The sequence below is a fragment of the Ceratotherium simum genome, chromosome 6 (assembly GCF_057802395.1).
Source record: "Ceratotherium simum simum isolate JZ-2026a chromosome 6, ASM5780239v1, whole genome shotgun sequence".
Lineage (NCBI taxonomy): Eukaryota > Metazoa > Chordata > Mammalia > Perissodactyla > Rhinocerotidae > Ceratotherium > Ceratotherium simum.
The window spans coordinates 61230434-61246223 of NC_141905.1; the positions used below are offsets into that span (position 1 = coordinate 61230434).

Below are 15790 nucleotides of genomic sequence, written 5' to 3' on the forward strand. Positions count from 1 at the left end.
AATGGCCTCGTTTCACAGGAAAACAGCTTGTCTGGCTCTATTTCTCCTTCTTCCAAAATATCCAAACCCATTTGGCTGCCACAGCCTTTGCCACTCACTAAATTTCATTGTGGTTGTTTTGGCGGCAGCCCCTGATGGGCAGGGGGAGGCTGCATAAAGGCCTGAAGTCCCAATTCTCCCTGGGGGTTTCCCACACTCAGACTTCAGCCAAGCACCCTGGCACCCTGAGTGATTTGGAAGATTCTGCCCCAGACCCTAAGGGTTTCTCCTTTAGCCACCAGCCCCTGCATTTTTTAGAGTGTGAGGTGTCCAGGGGTCCAGGGAAGGCCACCAGACCCCCTCTGTGCTCTCTCTCATTGGTCTGCAGTTGGGCCCAAGCATGTCCTCTGCTTCCTGGGCTTCTATGAGCCGTGAAAGGAGGCCCAGGTAGGGAGGCACCGGCATGAGGCTATGGCCACCCTGGGTTGGGCCCAGCTGGCCCAGAACAGAGCGCTCTCCTCTCTGAGCAATTGATCACATTCATTGTTTCGAGTCAATTCAATTCAGTGAACCCTTCCTGTCCATCAGTTGCAAGAAAGGCTTGGTGCTATAGGATCCCAAAGCAGAACAAGATATGATTCTTGTCCTTAAGGAGCTTACCGTCTAGTGGGGCGTGTAAAACATGTGAGCCCAGAAAGCAGAAAGGCCCATCAGATATCTGTGTTATGATGGAGGTCTGGGCTGCAGGCCATGGGAGCTCAGAGTGGGGAGGGAGTAACCCTCCAGAAAGGCTGCAATTTGAGGGGTGGCCTGAGGGATGGATGAGGGGCATGTTCAAAGACAATGGTAGGGGCCCACCTAATGGCATAGCGGGTCAAGTTCGTGCACTCCACCTCAGCGGCCCGGGGTTCGCAGGTTCGGATCCTGGGTGCGGACTGATGCACCACTTATCAAGCCATGCTGTGGCAGCATCCCATATAAAGTAGAGGAAGATGGGCACAGATGTTAGCCAGGGCCAGTCTTCCTTAGCAAAAGGAGGAGGATTGGCAACAGATGTTAGCTCAGGGCTAATCTTCCTCAAAAAACAGACAATGGTAGTGTGAAATTCTATCTGATAGACTGGCCTTGTGACCAGAAGGTACTGTAGTGAGAAAATGCAGGGGCGCTTTGGCTGGGATAAAGGCATGAGGGGAAGTCATGGGAGGTCAGGCTAAGTGGATGGGTCAGGGTCACAGGAGATCAGGCCAAGACTGGACCATATATGGAGTTTAGACTTTTGTCTGCAGGTATGAGTAGCCACTGAAAGTGTCTGAGTAGGAAGGGAAAAGAGCAGGGCTGGGTTTGAGAAGACCATCCTCCAGCAGGGTGATAATGATGGCAGCAGGGAGACATCTCAGGAAGCAGTTGGAGTCTTCTAGGTGAGGGACAATGGGGGCCTCTTAAGTTTCCTCTTACTGCTTAAACACTTCCCTGCTGGGCCTAGCCAGGTGGCAAGAAGGATCAGAGGCCCGACTTCTCTTTTGGGGGGTGGTTCTGTTGCTCTGACTCTCCCCTCCTCTTGACCAGCCCCTCCCTTGTGGAGGCCAGAACTATGAGAGAGGCCAGTTCTCCCAGATCCCTCTCCCCTCCTGCCCACCCGCCCCACCACCACCACACTCCTGATCCATCAGACCCAGGTGGGAAGGGAGAGGAAAGGAAAGGCGAGAGCAAAGGCAGACCTTTCACAGCCTGTCCTCCCCAGCCCCCCGCCCCCGGCCACTCTGGGTGCCTCCAAGCAGCCAGGCCCAGTTTGCATTAGGGAGCAGCTCAGATGATTAAGAATAGGGGAGATAATTATGTGTCAAGATGATGTAGCCCAACTCTGCAGTCAGGCCAAGGTAGCAAAGCGGCTGGCAGGCTGGTTGCAGGAGGCAGCCTCGGGCATGGGCTGCACAGACACGCAGGTGTGTCCTTCAGCTACTGCGCCAGCGCCGCAGGCACAAAAGAAAGCTGACTTGGGCACTGAGGGGCGCTGGGATGGGAACGGGGACACACATCGGAGGACTAGACCTCCAGGGAGTGGAGGGGCATGTCTCCCTCCAGGAGGACCCTGCTGCCCAGGCCAGGCTGGCCCTCCTTTGGCCCCACACACTATGGCATCTCCCTAGAAGTGTCATACCCCGAGGGCAAGCTGTGAACCTCTCTATCCTCAAGCAGGCTGTTCCCGCTCCTGCCTCTGGGTACAGTTCGGCCTATTCTTCAGCTCTAACAATGTCACGGTGGTGGGCATTAGCGAGGACAATCACGGCAGCGTGTGCTGGCATTATGGAGACAATCTCAGCGGCAGTTATTGGTGTTTGCAGTGATAATACCCAGAGCGTTATTGGCATTGGCACTCGGAATATGGACAGCGTTATTAGTATCAGCAGCAATCAGATCTGTGGGGTATTAGTAAAGGGCTGATCAGCCGTGACTCTGGGGAAACAGGTACCTGACAGTGACTGTGAGCCTGCTTGAGATGCTTTCTCATGCCTTGGCCTTTGGAAGTATGGAAAACTCCCCAGACTTTCCTCTGAGAAATGTGCTAGTCGTGAAGCTTTGACACCCCCACCCCCAGGAGTCCAGGAGCTCCCAGAATGAGACAGGTGACAGACCAGGGGTAGATGAGGAAGTTATGTCACGAAGCACCCGGAAGACAGGCTGTCCATCAGTCCGAGAGCATAAATCCCCATTCAGTACTCTGCTAAAATCTTTACCTCTTTTTGGCTACAATTATTGGTTGGTATATTAGGGTCCTTTGAAGGGATGCTGCTTCCCTGAATGTTGCATGCACTGGCTTACATGGCTGGAGAATAGAGATTCTTGTATTTTTTTTCAGGCTGAACAACCAAAGTCCTTTGCCTTTACCCAGTTGCTTTCAGCTGTGGCCCAAAGCATTGCTGTCCATCGGTGTTGTTGAAGCACAGAGCACTTACATAACTTGTCCAAAAATCCAAATGAAGTCATATGGTGTGAGTCTGTTGGTATGTGTGAGAGGAGTTGTGTTGGTATCATCCTTTGATGTGTGGGATTGCAGGGGGCTGGGATTCTGCATTCCATTAATTAGGTGCACAATGAATTGTGCAGTTGAGTGGTGCCAAACCGGTGCAGTTGTGCATTTGCAGGCAGGGCAGGTTGCACGGCTGCAATGGCTGAGTCCTGTCGCTGCCTTTAATAGCTCCCTTCTGCTTTGGATGAAGCCGTAACTGGAAGAAGCGGTTTAGTTCCTTAGTTAGTTAGTTAGTTAGTTTCCCTCCTAGAAGTCCTGGAGTGTGTGTTGCTCAGGTTAGACTTGGAGCGAATGAGGGATTAGGCTGTGGAAATGAGCAGCACCTGCCCTGTCTGGGAGCCCTGGCTTCAGGCAGGAGAAGGCTGCAAAGACCCCACCAGGGTGGAGGCCAGCAGGCAGTCCCTGGAGCGCAGCACAGGTGGGCAGGGTGGCCCAGTGGGGAAGGGTGTGGGCTCTGGAGTGAGGCACAGCCGGGTTTCAATCTCAGTGCCTTGGGCAAGTCACTTACCCTTCACGAGCTCAGTCTTCTCTGTAAAATGGAGATGGTAACAGCACTTACTTCACAGGAACTGTGGAGAGGACTACATGAGATCATGGATGTAGAGTGTTGAGCCAACTCTGTCTTGGAAGATGGGTCCTTGTGTGTTTAGGAAGGAAGGCCTAACTGGCAGGTTTATGTTTCGAGGGGAAATGAAGTCGTGTCAGAAAGAAACTTATTTGGGCACAGGCTCCCTAACCTTGGCGCAGCTCCTTTCAAGTAGGGCAGCCTAGGGAAGTTGACGCTGGGATAAGCTAACCTGGATGGGACGAGGGCAGTGGGGGAACATGTCAGCCTCCCCTGGGAGATTGGGATGACCCTTGCTCACTTCTGCTTACTCATTTGCTCTGGGTTTTTTGGTTGGGCCACATATCTCTTAGCATCGACCAACATTTTAGATGTATGTAAATAAATATAGGACCCCTTCTGAACTAACAAGGAGGCACCCCTCCCTCTATCCATTGCAGTGCATTTCTGCTCCCACATGCAACTTTATTTATTTACCTTGGGAAATGTATGCTTGTTTTATGGACATATATGTAATTTTCTACATGGTTTATGCGAATGTGTGTATGTGTGTATTTTCTACCATTCTGAGATCTTTGGGTGAGAGAGGATGTGGAAGGCCATGCATTGGGCAGGCATGCAGTTTTCTGGGTAGTGTATATACTTTGAAGAGATGATCAGATGTGAGCAGGTGCATGTCCACCAGCGCCAGTGAGTGGAGAGAGCTCTAAGCTAGGCCTGAGTGTGTTAAAGGTCCATGGTCCTGAGGCACAAGTATGCATATAGAGTTTTGCCCAAAGGGCCCCATAGGCCTCACTTGCATTCTGTTGGCAAATAGATGGGCTGTCCTGAGCCTGCCTCCAGGGGTGGCCTGGATCCCAAGGCCAGGGAGCCGGAAGCTGGGAACCCTTACACCCTCAGGCTGTGAGAGATGCTGCCTGGGACCCCCGCAGCCCTTTGAAGAGGAGCCTGGTCTCCCAATCTCAGAGTTTTGCTCCCAGGTCTTCTACCTACCTACCTTTCAGGATCTCTCAGTGTCCGTCTATCTCTTATTTGCTCTAGTCGAGGTATACACTGATCCTGCCCACGTTAGAGGAGGTGGAGGTTTGCATCTGGTCTGGACTTTAAGAGGTATGGGGGCCAGAGGGAACATGGTGTGGGGGTCAGGGGAAATAGTTGGGGAGTGGTGGTTAGAGTCTATTCAGAGAGTGGGTTCCTAAGGGCCAGAGAGCGGAAGAGGAGGAGGTGGCTGGGAAACCAAGAGGCTAACAGAGTCTGGGGCCTGGATCACTTCCGCCGTGGGCCACTGCTGGGTTTGGGGGCTGAGGCCCCGGTGGCCTGGAGGGTCAAGCACTCAGTGGTTGGGGGCACTTTTTCCAGCCCTTGGAAAAACAAAGAGCAGATCAGGTAGTAAAACAAAAGCAAAGGAGACCTGGAAGCACCTGACAGCCCTAATTCATCACGGCCCAAGTTTTTTCCTGTGTTCCCATTATATTTGTTTGTAAAAGTGGAAATCAATTTTGAAGGTAATTTTCTGGAAAGAATGGAAGGGAGGTGGGAGGGCCGGATAAGGCAGAGATGGTAAAAGGAAAAATTTAGGCCAGGCACAGCCCAGGGGCAGCTCTTGGCAAGGTGAAAGAAAATTGCATATTCAATCTCCATCCATGAATCTCCCTCACTGCTGCCCGCCTCCTGCTTGAAAACAATGAAGGCTTTTTCCCAACGCTGGGCAGGGCCTCGGTATCAGCCTCACTTTAACTTCAGGGTCATTAATTCCCTGATTATTGAAGGAGAAGAGAGGGTTGCAGCATCGTCAATTCTAAAGGCGCACCCCCCCATGTGATCAGGCCCTGGCTGGGGTGGGGTGGGGTGGGGGGCAGCCAGGGCAAAGTGAGGTGTTGTTTCAGAAGAGCAAAGAGGTGGAGAGGGAGGAAATGGGGAACCAACTGGACTGGGGGGAAGGAAGCCAGGAGGAGGGTGGAAGAAGGCAGTCATTACTGCATACCTCTGTTGTGTTGTTATTGCAAATTAAAAGTAGCATGTTCCACTCCACAGCTATCTTTGGGGAGGGAGGGGCACCGAGGGAGGTGGGGGATCTTATCATTGCTTCTTCAGCAGACCAGCCGTGGTGTCACCGTGTGAGGTGACATTTGAATTTACAATTCCGCTGAGAAAAGCCATTAATTCACAAATTAACATTTCTCCCTCTCCCTCTCTCTTTAACACTCTCTCCCTCTCTCCCATGGATGCGCAAGCAATTGAAAAGACAAAGGAAATAGCCTTAAGGAAGAGACTTTACTGCTAGTCTGTCTGTGCTGAGATTGCTCCCCCTGCTTCCAGATAGATAAACCAATTACCTGAGCAGCTCTGCTCCTGGCCGCCCGCGATAGCCTTCTTTTGTAGGCTGCCTCCATGGCTGGATTACACTCAGTGTATCTCATTAATGTAAACCAGGCATGCCCTGGTCCCCGGCCTCTCTTCCCCGCTCTCTTTCTGGAGTGGCAGCAGGAAGAGTGCTGGTGTCAGAAAAGGCAGGCAAGGAGGACCCCTGGGAAGAGGAGAGGCTGCCACTGCCCAGCCACCAGGCCCTGGGACTTTGGGTGCAGCCTGCAGTCCTGGAGGAGGCTGATGGGGGAAGTCTGCAGGTGAGCACCCCTTGGTAGGCTTGCATGGGCGGTCATTCAGAGGCAGAGGCAGGAGCTGGAGTGTGATTCTCTCAGGCCCACAATGCCTGTTGGTCCAGAAGCAGGGGGCTGGCAGAAGCAGAAAGGGATCTGAGCACTCCCTGCCTGGGAAGAGCTTGGGGAAGTTTCGCTGAGTACACACCATTTTAGTGGGACAGGATTCAGCCTGAAGGAGCTGGCAGGGGTGCTGAGGAGGGCCTAGAAGACACAGTGAGGTTGCACTATGTTGTGTAAATAAAACGAGGTTGCACTGACTCCTTAACCTAAACCCAGCAGTTGGGCACAGTTATGTCTGTTTACCACCTGATCCTTACACATACATCTCAGCCATCCAATTCCCTTCTCAGAGAATACCCACCCAGGAGTGTGGCCCTGGGAATGGTGTGCTCTCCGAGCTCTAAAGTGAGCATACACCGTGGACAGGGACCCGCAGATCCTCTTTCTGCCTTCACTCTCCTCCAGGCCCTGGCCAGGCTCTGAAAGAAAATGTTATATTGGCAGAGGGAAGCCAAGCAGAGTTTGCATTTCTCTGAAGAGAGGAACTCTGTGGATAGTGGCTGGAATTATATGATTTCACACACACTATCCTACCTAGCACAGGTCACATACTGCCCTTCATGAGGCAAGTCCTATGAAAGTCCAGAAACCAGATCTACATCTGTCCAGACAAGTGCCTGAGTTTGACTGTATTAGCAAAGCTCAGCCTATGTTCAATTTCCAACAAATATTCAAAACCTGGCTAATGTCCACTCCAGTTCAAGAAAGAGCTAAGGTTCAAAGGTCAGCATTCCCTAAGACGCCAAAAAAAAAAATCCACTTATGAACACGCATTCATTGTTATGATTCTATCTTCCTAGTAACCTGGGAAATTAGACCGTTCATACCTGAGGGAGGAATTTTTCTATCTTAGTTGGATCGCATATTTTAGCCAAACTCTCTAGGTGATATTGGCCATGAGCCTGTTGAATACTGACCATGTCATTATGCAGAGGTAAGTGTAGGTTATGTCCATGTTTTATGAAGACCTTTACCTTGGGCCCTGTGCACACATGGACTTACTTTTTTCTGTGGAGAAATACCAGGCTGTAACCATGCTGTGTGGAGCTGACACAGGTGCATGAATTTGTACATAAATCCCTGTGTTTCTATCAGACTGCAACCAAATCGTTAACCACCTTAGTTTCCCAACCAGTTCATGCTGTTGTGGATAAAGAGTTACATATAGTTGTCTGAGGAAGTATGTTGAGATTTAGCACAAAAGAGTATTGTTTTTCATGAAGTGCCAAAAAGTCAGAATAGATAGGTCGACCCCACCCGCCAGGAGAGAATGTACAGATTCACGGTAGAGGGGGCCGTAGGTGTGCTCCACCACTGGACGCTGGGGTGGGGAGAGCACAGTATTACAACTTTCCCAGCAAAGGCCTCAGGTCCTCCTCCCCACATCCGCATCTGTACACTCCTGTGCAGGTGTGTGTGCACACCCATCTTGTCAGAATATATCTTCAACTCCTAGTCTTCCACTTGGCAATTACCTTCCTACGATGGCAGGTAGGCATCGTTTCCTTCCCCCACCTGGCAAGGGCACCAAAGGAGAAATCCGCTGCCTCAGCTTTGCCCTTCTCCCCTAAGCAAGCACAGGCTCTGGACTCAGGAGGAAGGAGCCAGGCACTAGGCTGTCCCCCAGGCCTTGCTGCTTGTGGGCTCACCTCCCTGGGCGCCTCCTCCTCTGCAGGCCAGCAGGCAGCTGAGAAGGGCAGGGGCATGGCAGCCCCCTCGGAAAAGCGGCTTAGAGAGAAGGTAGGCTGGGGAGACCCAGGATTGCTGCCTGTCAGAGCAGTGGGTCCCAGCAGCCTCCCCGACCATTGCTGGCTACACAAAAAGGAGCCCTGGAGCCCAGGGAAGGACCCCTCCCCTGCCTGCCTTCCTCAGGGGACCCTCCCCATTCTGCCCCATGGGAGTAGAAAGGCAAGGAGGATTGGGGGAGGGCTGGGCCTGGATCACGAGCCTCAGAGCCGAGTTGCCGCAGAGCCAGTAATTCAAACCATCCTGACCCTTGGATGAACCCGAACCTGCTGACCTTGACAGCACCAGACAAGGGAGGCCTCACAAACCTCAACCTGCGTGGAGGCCTCGCCTTCTCTCCTCTCTTCCTTGGAGCCCCGTGGCCCAGCCTCCAGGTGGCTCCCAATTTTGCCAGCCCCCGAAATGTCAGCATCCCTCCCTCCCTCCCTGAGGCACCCACCTGCCTGCCTCAAAGCGGCCTTTGTGCTCCCCTCCACTGGAGACAAGTGCGTGGGCATCTCACGGGGCCTTTCCAGGGCTTTCTCCTTTAAACAGAGCTTTTACACCTTGCGCATTCTCCTCCTGCCCCAGGCTTCCTCTTTTTCAGGAGTACTGGCTGTAGTGTGTGCGTTTGTGTGCGTGTGTGTGTGTGTGTGTGTGTGTGTGAGGTCTAGGTGCACACAGGGGCAGAGATAAAATGTGACCGAGACAGAGCAGACAAGGGGAGAGAAGAAAGCCTGAGGAAAGCAGCCCCAGGAACCTGCATTAAAGTAAATGCAGTTGATAAAGTTTACACTTTCCTCCTAGGGAGAGCTGGATTCCATCCAACAGCCTCTCAGAGCCTGCCAGACAGCTCCTGGAGCAGTAAGCGCAGGCAGGAGTGCGAGCAAGCCAGTGACAGAGGGAGAGATGCACGGACACACACATGCACACACACATTTTCTCTGTCTCACCGGCTCACACAGATCTCCCTAGGCTCCAGCAGACTGTGAAGCCTGGGATGGAGGGATGCAGACAGGTGTTTGGTAGGAGGGACTCCAGGAGCTCCTCTTTCCTTCCTTCTTACCTCCCCACCCCCATCTCCATCTCTTTTGGTGTGGCCGGCCCAGACACATGGGCACTGTGGACACCTGGGTGGACTGGTGGTGTGGTGAGCTGGGCCGAGGGCAGTGTGGACCACTGCACAACCAGCAGTGGAAGCTACTCTGGGTGAGGGGCAGTGTGGGTGGTCTTGGGGTGGTAGGTATGAGGTCTAAGTAGTAAAAGAAATGAGAATGTGGTCTGCCAGGAACCGACCTTTTTTCTGATGCTGGGGATCCATTTTTCTCCAGCACTTGGTCTAGGCCAACTGGGTACCTTGCGGCTACTGAAGGCGGCTGCCAGTGTCTTGAGGAGAAACCATTAGAGACAGTCTTTTTTTCTAGGCATTCAAAGGAAATAAATGGTTGACAGGGTTAGGATATGGGAGCTCTCAGAGGGACTTATAAGCAAGGTGGAATATCTGCCTTTCTAGACTCTTCTTCATGAGCACACGCACATGTGCATGTGCACCAATAATGTGTAAGTGGGCCAGGATGGTTGACTTTAGAGGAAAGGGGAGTATAGAGGAGAAAAATGACTGGAAAGGGAAGTTTCTAGCAAAGGCCTTTGCTCCAGCCTGTGGGGTTGACAACATCCTGTCTCTCGCCCTGTGCTCTCGTGACGTGCCTCCACTGGGGATGGGCAATAGGGAGAAGTCTCTCTCTCACCTCTTCCTGGGAACTTCATGTCCCTATTCAAGTTCTACCAGGACTGGGACAGAGGAGGACAACAGAGGCAGAGTCACCGAAGGCAGAGAGTAGAAGGGAAAGTGAAGGATGGGCAGAAATTACTGATTGTGGAGGATGCCTGGGAAGCCAGGAGACGTGAGGCATACACGTGAGACATGGAGGGAGGCAGAAACTGGCCAAGGATGGCTCTCGCCCTTTCCCTCCGCTTCTTTTTCCTTTCCCCTCCCCCTCTTTATCCCTCCCTTTTCCCTCCGCACGTCTTTATTGGTTCCGGTAACAGCGTTGATTTGCATGTCAGGCAAAGCCTTGCTACACACACAAAAAGAAAACCCCAGCCGTGGCGTGTGGCAGTGTCAGCTCTCGCTGTTGTTCGACAGTGTAAAATTAAATTAATAAAGCCCCCAACACAGGAAAACATAACAGGAAATTAATGGCCTTTACTGTCGCTCTGATGCAGTCATTTGCAACCCTGCTTTCCGCACCAAAGACTTCATAAATGCAAGCAGTTTCTCTAAACAAGCATACTTAGGGCGGCCTGGTATGTAATTTTTCGCCTTGCTTGTGTCCTTTGAGCTAACAAAGCCCCCATCCCTCCTGGCTTCAGAGAGTTTTCTAACTGGTTCTGGCCCCAGCTGGAGCCCAGCACCAGGTGGAAGGCCCCAGCCCCTCCCTGAGAGCCCAGAGACACTGAAGGCAGACTCAGGTCCCACTCAGACAAACACTCAGCCAGCTCTCCTTCCCCACCAGTGGTCAGCGAGCCTGGAGCCTCAGCCTCTGCCAGCAGGCCAGCAGGAGGTACAGTGCGTGCTCTCAGGCAGGAAAGCTGATCACTCTGGGGAATTCACCCAAACCCACCCAATGCTCACCCCTCCCCTTTCCCTGTGCATCTGTCTTCCCTCCCCCACTACCTGTTTGCTCTCCTTCCACTGCCTCTGGCCTTCCCTTCCCTCCTCCGCGATCTGTACCCGCTGACTCTCCTACTTCTTCACCTATGGATCGCACACACTCAAGCTGGCTCTGTGTTGGCAGTGGGCGCCCATGCCCTTCTTTCCTACAGGTAGCAGGGGGGCTTTTGGGAGGAAGGGGGCTGACTTATTCAAAACGGGAAAGTAACTGCTCTGGTACTTCTCTGGGGTTCTAGGTCTCCCCCATATCTCCCTCTTCTCTACAGGTTGGTTAGGAAATACGAGGACCCGAAATGATCATTCAGGCCATCCCTCTGTCCTTGGGCAGATTTCCTACAAACCATTTCAGAGAGCTGAGAATCTATGATTTTGCTTTGGTGTATAAATAGGTGGGATATTGAGAAAACTTACACTTACCTCTCTGGAGAGCTCTATATCAGTGTGGCCCAAGTGCCCACTGTGTTGGGCTGTATGAGAGGAGCAAATAACCAGGACATGGATCTCAAGGAACTTACAATCATGATCCATTAGGGGAGCAAGGCTATCACACACCAGACAATGAGCTGTTAATTAAATGCTGAACCCTGCGGCTGAGTGTTCAATAGGAATCCCAAAGTGGCCAGAGGAGCAAGCAGGAAAGGGGACTCGAGCCTGGGAGTGGTAAGATTCAAGAGGCTGTCTCCAGGGACTTCTCCCATATGGAGGGAGACCAGTGGCTAGGCTGAGAGTGGTGACAAGGCAGAGTCAGATTCTTTTTTTTGTGTGTGTGAGGAAGATCAGCCCTGCACTAACATACATGCCAATCCTCCTCTTTTTTTTTTTTTTTTTGGCTGAGGAAGACCGGCCCTGGGCCAACATCCATACCCGTCTTCCTCCACTTTATGTGGGACGCCGCCACAGCATGGCTTGACTAGCAGTGCGTGGTGCGCACCTGGGATCCAAACCTGGGCCGCCAGCAGCAGAATGCGCACACTTAACCACCACACCACGGGGCCAGGCCCCAGAGTCAGATTCTTTAAGTTCATCTGCTACTCACATAGAACCCTCTCCTCCAGCAGTTCTGCCGGACAGGTCACAGCCCCTGCCTGGACATGGGACATAGATGGACAGTTGTCCTTGTTGGCAGCATTGGCTTTATACTGAATCAGTGTGGTGTCAAGGGAAGAGCACAAGACTTAGAAACCAAATGTCTGGCTGTGGGCTCCATCTCCGCTCCTTACTTGCTCTGGAACCTTTGGCTAATTACATAATCTGTCTGAAGCTTAGTTTCCTCATCTTTAAACTAGAAATGAGGACATTAACCACATAGAGTGGTGGTAAAGATCTCCATTTGACACCTTCTCTTCTCTCCCTCCCTCCCTTCCATTCATTCCACTGATTTACTGAGCACCTGGAAAAACACAGGGCTGAGTCCTGAGTGGATTTCAGTTTCTCACATGACGTGATTCCTGCACTTGAAGGAGGTCCCTCACCATCCTGGTTACCCATCTCTGAATTCATTCTTGATAATTAAAGTCCCTCTTCAATGAACACTAAACTCTAGAGACAGTCTAGCCAATGCTGAGTACAGTAGAACCATTGCCACTCTCCATCTGGAGACTCTACATCCATAATGTAGCCTAAGATTACATTCGATTTTTTAGCAGCCGTGTCAGACTCAAGCTCATATTGAGTTCGTGGTCAACTAAAACCTCGAGATCTTTTTCACGTCAATTGCTATCAAACCGGGTCTACCCCATTCTGCACTTGTGTAATTGATTTTTTTAAACCTAAACATAGGGCATTCCATTTATCCCTGTTGAATTTCATCGTGTTGGTTTGGGCTCTTAATTCCACCCAATTAAGATCATAAGGATGTCTTCTATATTATCATCCCAGGAGTTTTTTTTTTTTTTTTTTTTTGAGTTATTTTCCTTTAAAATAAAGGAGAGCCACATGGCCCACCAGCGGAGACCTCCTTCCTGGTTGTGATAAATGAATGCTTTAGATACTATTTAAGCCTAACAGCCATCAACTATTTCACTTTTCTTCATCTTGCCCATAAAGTTAGGGAGGAGGTTCTTTGTGAATTGTTAACATTCACCCCATCCACAGAATTTCCTTAATCAATCAATAAAAAAAATCCAATTTAAGTTGAGGAGCAGATTGAGTGCCTGTTATCTATAAAGCATAGCAGGACTGATTCACACAAAGGTCAACAGGACACAGTCCTTGACCTCAAGAAGCTTCTTATCTAGTAGGGAGATAGATGTGCACATCATTATACAAGCAGAATGTGATAGATGCTATGATCAAGATATGAAGTGCTATGATGAATGTTAAAAAAAGAAAAAAAGTTGTTCCAACCAGGGCAATTGAGGGCGTCTCAGTGACGGCATTTGATCTAAGCACTGATCTCTAGTTAATGTGCCACAACTTATTCTTGGTGAGTGCATGCAGGCTCCAGGGTATCACCATTTTCTTTCCTAGTGCCTACAAACTAACTGTATAATAATTTCTTCTAAAATATTTCCAGACCCTAACACTAAATTTATTAGAGTGTTGTTTGCATAAGCTTACCTTTCCCCCTTTTTCGAAAGACAGGATGGCATTAGGCTTTGTCACTGCCTCACCCTGTCAGTGTGACTTCTCAAGGATTATCAATAAAAATTTTAGGATCCTTTCTACTTTTTCCCCTAGTGTCATGATATATGAATTATCTGGGCCTGGGAAAGTTAGCTTAATTGAGGCGGTTAGGAGTGACCTGCTTGGCTTCTCCTGACCTGGACAACTCCAGCTGGTCTCATTTTTGAAGGTTCTTTTCTTTGGTGGAGAAGACAAAGGGAAGCTGAAGCTCTGCCTTCTCTCTCGTTTCTCTCAATATTACCTCCTCTTCCCGAACACTGAGCCTGAACCTGCCTGCCTTTTTGTTCTTTCTCCAAATGTAGCTACCCAGGCCCTTTTCTGTTGTCTCAGCTTGTTCTGAGCTTTCGTCTTCCTGACAGGCTCATGCTCCTCTCATATCCATCCTTGGTTATAGTCCCCTCCTTCCATCTGTTGTGTGTCCTTTATAAGAGAGGGAAAAATTACTTTTGTCTGATAATAAGTGTAATACGTGCTCATTGTAAAATATTTGGATATACAGTAAATTTTTTTAAAAATCGCCTATAACCTCATCACTAAGAGATAACCACTGTTGGAATTTGGTATATTCTTTACAGCCTTTTTTTTTCTGTGCATATATATATATATATAATTTTTTAATCAAAATTGGAATGATACTGTACGTACAGCTTGTGTGTTGCTATTTTCGCTTAACATTATATAGGATCATTTTCACATATCATTAAATATTCTTTGAAAACATGATTTTTTAATGGCTGCATACTCTTCCACTGTTTGGTATACATGTCCTTTTAAAATCTAGGCTCATCATATTTTAAAGCTTATCCGTGTGCAACAACAATGATTTTCCTTAAACGTCCTTCTCTTTCCACCTCTCCCCCACTCCCACTCCCTTTACTTTGTCAGGTTGATTATTTGAGCTTGTAGAAGTGGAATTTCATTTTTAGAGCATCCTGTCCTTATGGAATTATATTCCTTTCTAGAATCTCTTGCCATGGGAATCACACGACCATTCTTTCCCTTAACACATAGCAGTTGGCTTTCCTCAAGTAGGATTCTGTCCCATGTCCCCTTCCTTTGCTACTGTCAGCTCTAGACATGGTTCTTTCTCCCCAGATCCTCATCACTTCCCTTTTATCGGTTTTTCTTTCTTGGTCAGAATTAAGCAGCCTGGAATGGTGGAAAGGGCACTGGGCTGAGAACTTCTTCCCATCCTAACGATGACTAGCTGTGTGACATGGGAAATTACTTAACCTTCCTGGACCTTTTTTTTTTTTTTAATCTCTAAGAGGGAATTGGATTAAATGATCTCCATGGTACTTTCCAGCTGTAAAATGTGATGATACTGAATCCAGAGTAGCAATTTCCTTTGTTGCTTCTTTTTCCTTCTAAAAGGTAAACTGTCGAGGCAAATTAAGAATTTATCAACCTTTGCTTTTGGAATTCTTTTTGATAAATCAGCCAGTATTTTTCATCACCTATTATGTGTAAGGCCCTATGCTAGGTTTACAAAGATGAAAATGATGGGTCCCTGCTGTCAAAATACTCATAGTTTCGTGGAGAAAACAAACATTAAAAAATAACTGATACACTTAGATTCTAAATTTGGGTCTGCCGCTCACTGGCTGGAGTAAGTAATTCGGGGCAAGTTACCTGAACTCTCTGGCCCCAGGTTTCTCCAGCTTATGAGCTCAGCTGCCAGAGGTATATTGCTTGGGTCTGCTTCTCCCTCCTCCGTCACTTGATAGCTGCGTAACCTTAGGAAAGTTCCTGAACCTCCACACTTCCATTTCCTTATCTACAAAGTGGGAATAACAATAGAAGCTTCCTGCTTAAGTTCTGGTGAAAATTAAATGAGTTAATATATGTAAAATTCTTAGATGGGTGCCTAATATATAGTAAGCACTTAATGTTAGCAGCTGTTATTGTAAGGATTAAATCAGTGGCTGTACGTTAAGCTCAGTGTCTGGTACCGTAATAGGAACTGGATCGATTTTAGTTATTATTGTTATTTCTACAATAGAGGTTTGGATAGATGGCTACTGGAACACAGAGAAAGGAGAAGTTAATACTGCTGAAGGAGGAGCTAGCAAGCCTCTGGTGTATATCTGAGGAAACTCAATCCAGAACAGCTCAAGGGACTTGGCCAAGGTCATATAGTACGTGAACAACAAAACCAGGATTTCAACTCAGGAGATGTTACCCCCAGTCTAGCGTTATGTTAGGGCCACTAATTCAGTTGGCATCCCCAGAGGCACATAGGTGTAAATGGGCCCAGCAAGACAGGCCAGGCAGCCACCCCCACCGTTCACCCTGTCATAACTCAGGGAGTGTTTAGAAGCTGGGCTTGATCGAGGATAGCAGGTGGTTTGCCAGGGCTGGAAGGCTGGGCAGAACCTGGTCTGGCTCAGAACCTAAGCTTTGGGCTAGATTTCCAAGGGCTTCTTCGTGCCCTCCTCTTGAGCTTGGCTTGGGGTTCCTGGCCGGGGTGGACT

General features: G+C 49.5%; 1 protein-coding gene across 5 annotated transcripts in view; it reads left to right on the top strand.

Annotated features, from left to right (window-relative positions):
• PAX2 (paired box 2) overlaps nucleotides 1–15790 on the top strand; it is a 78878-nt gene that overhangs the window by 33962 nt on the left and 29126 nt on the right. For 2 of the 5 annotated variants that reach the window (XM_004427956.3, XM_004427957.3), the window contains exon 6: nucleotides 4614–4682. The exons of the other annotated variants lie outside the window; for them this stretch is intronic. In XM_004427956.3, coding sequence (XP_004428013.3) covers nucleotides 4614–4682 — 69 coding nt within the window. The remainder of the gene's footprint in view (nucleotides 1–4613; nucleotides 4683–15790) is intronic. 5 annotated transcript variants of the gene reach the window in all.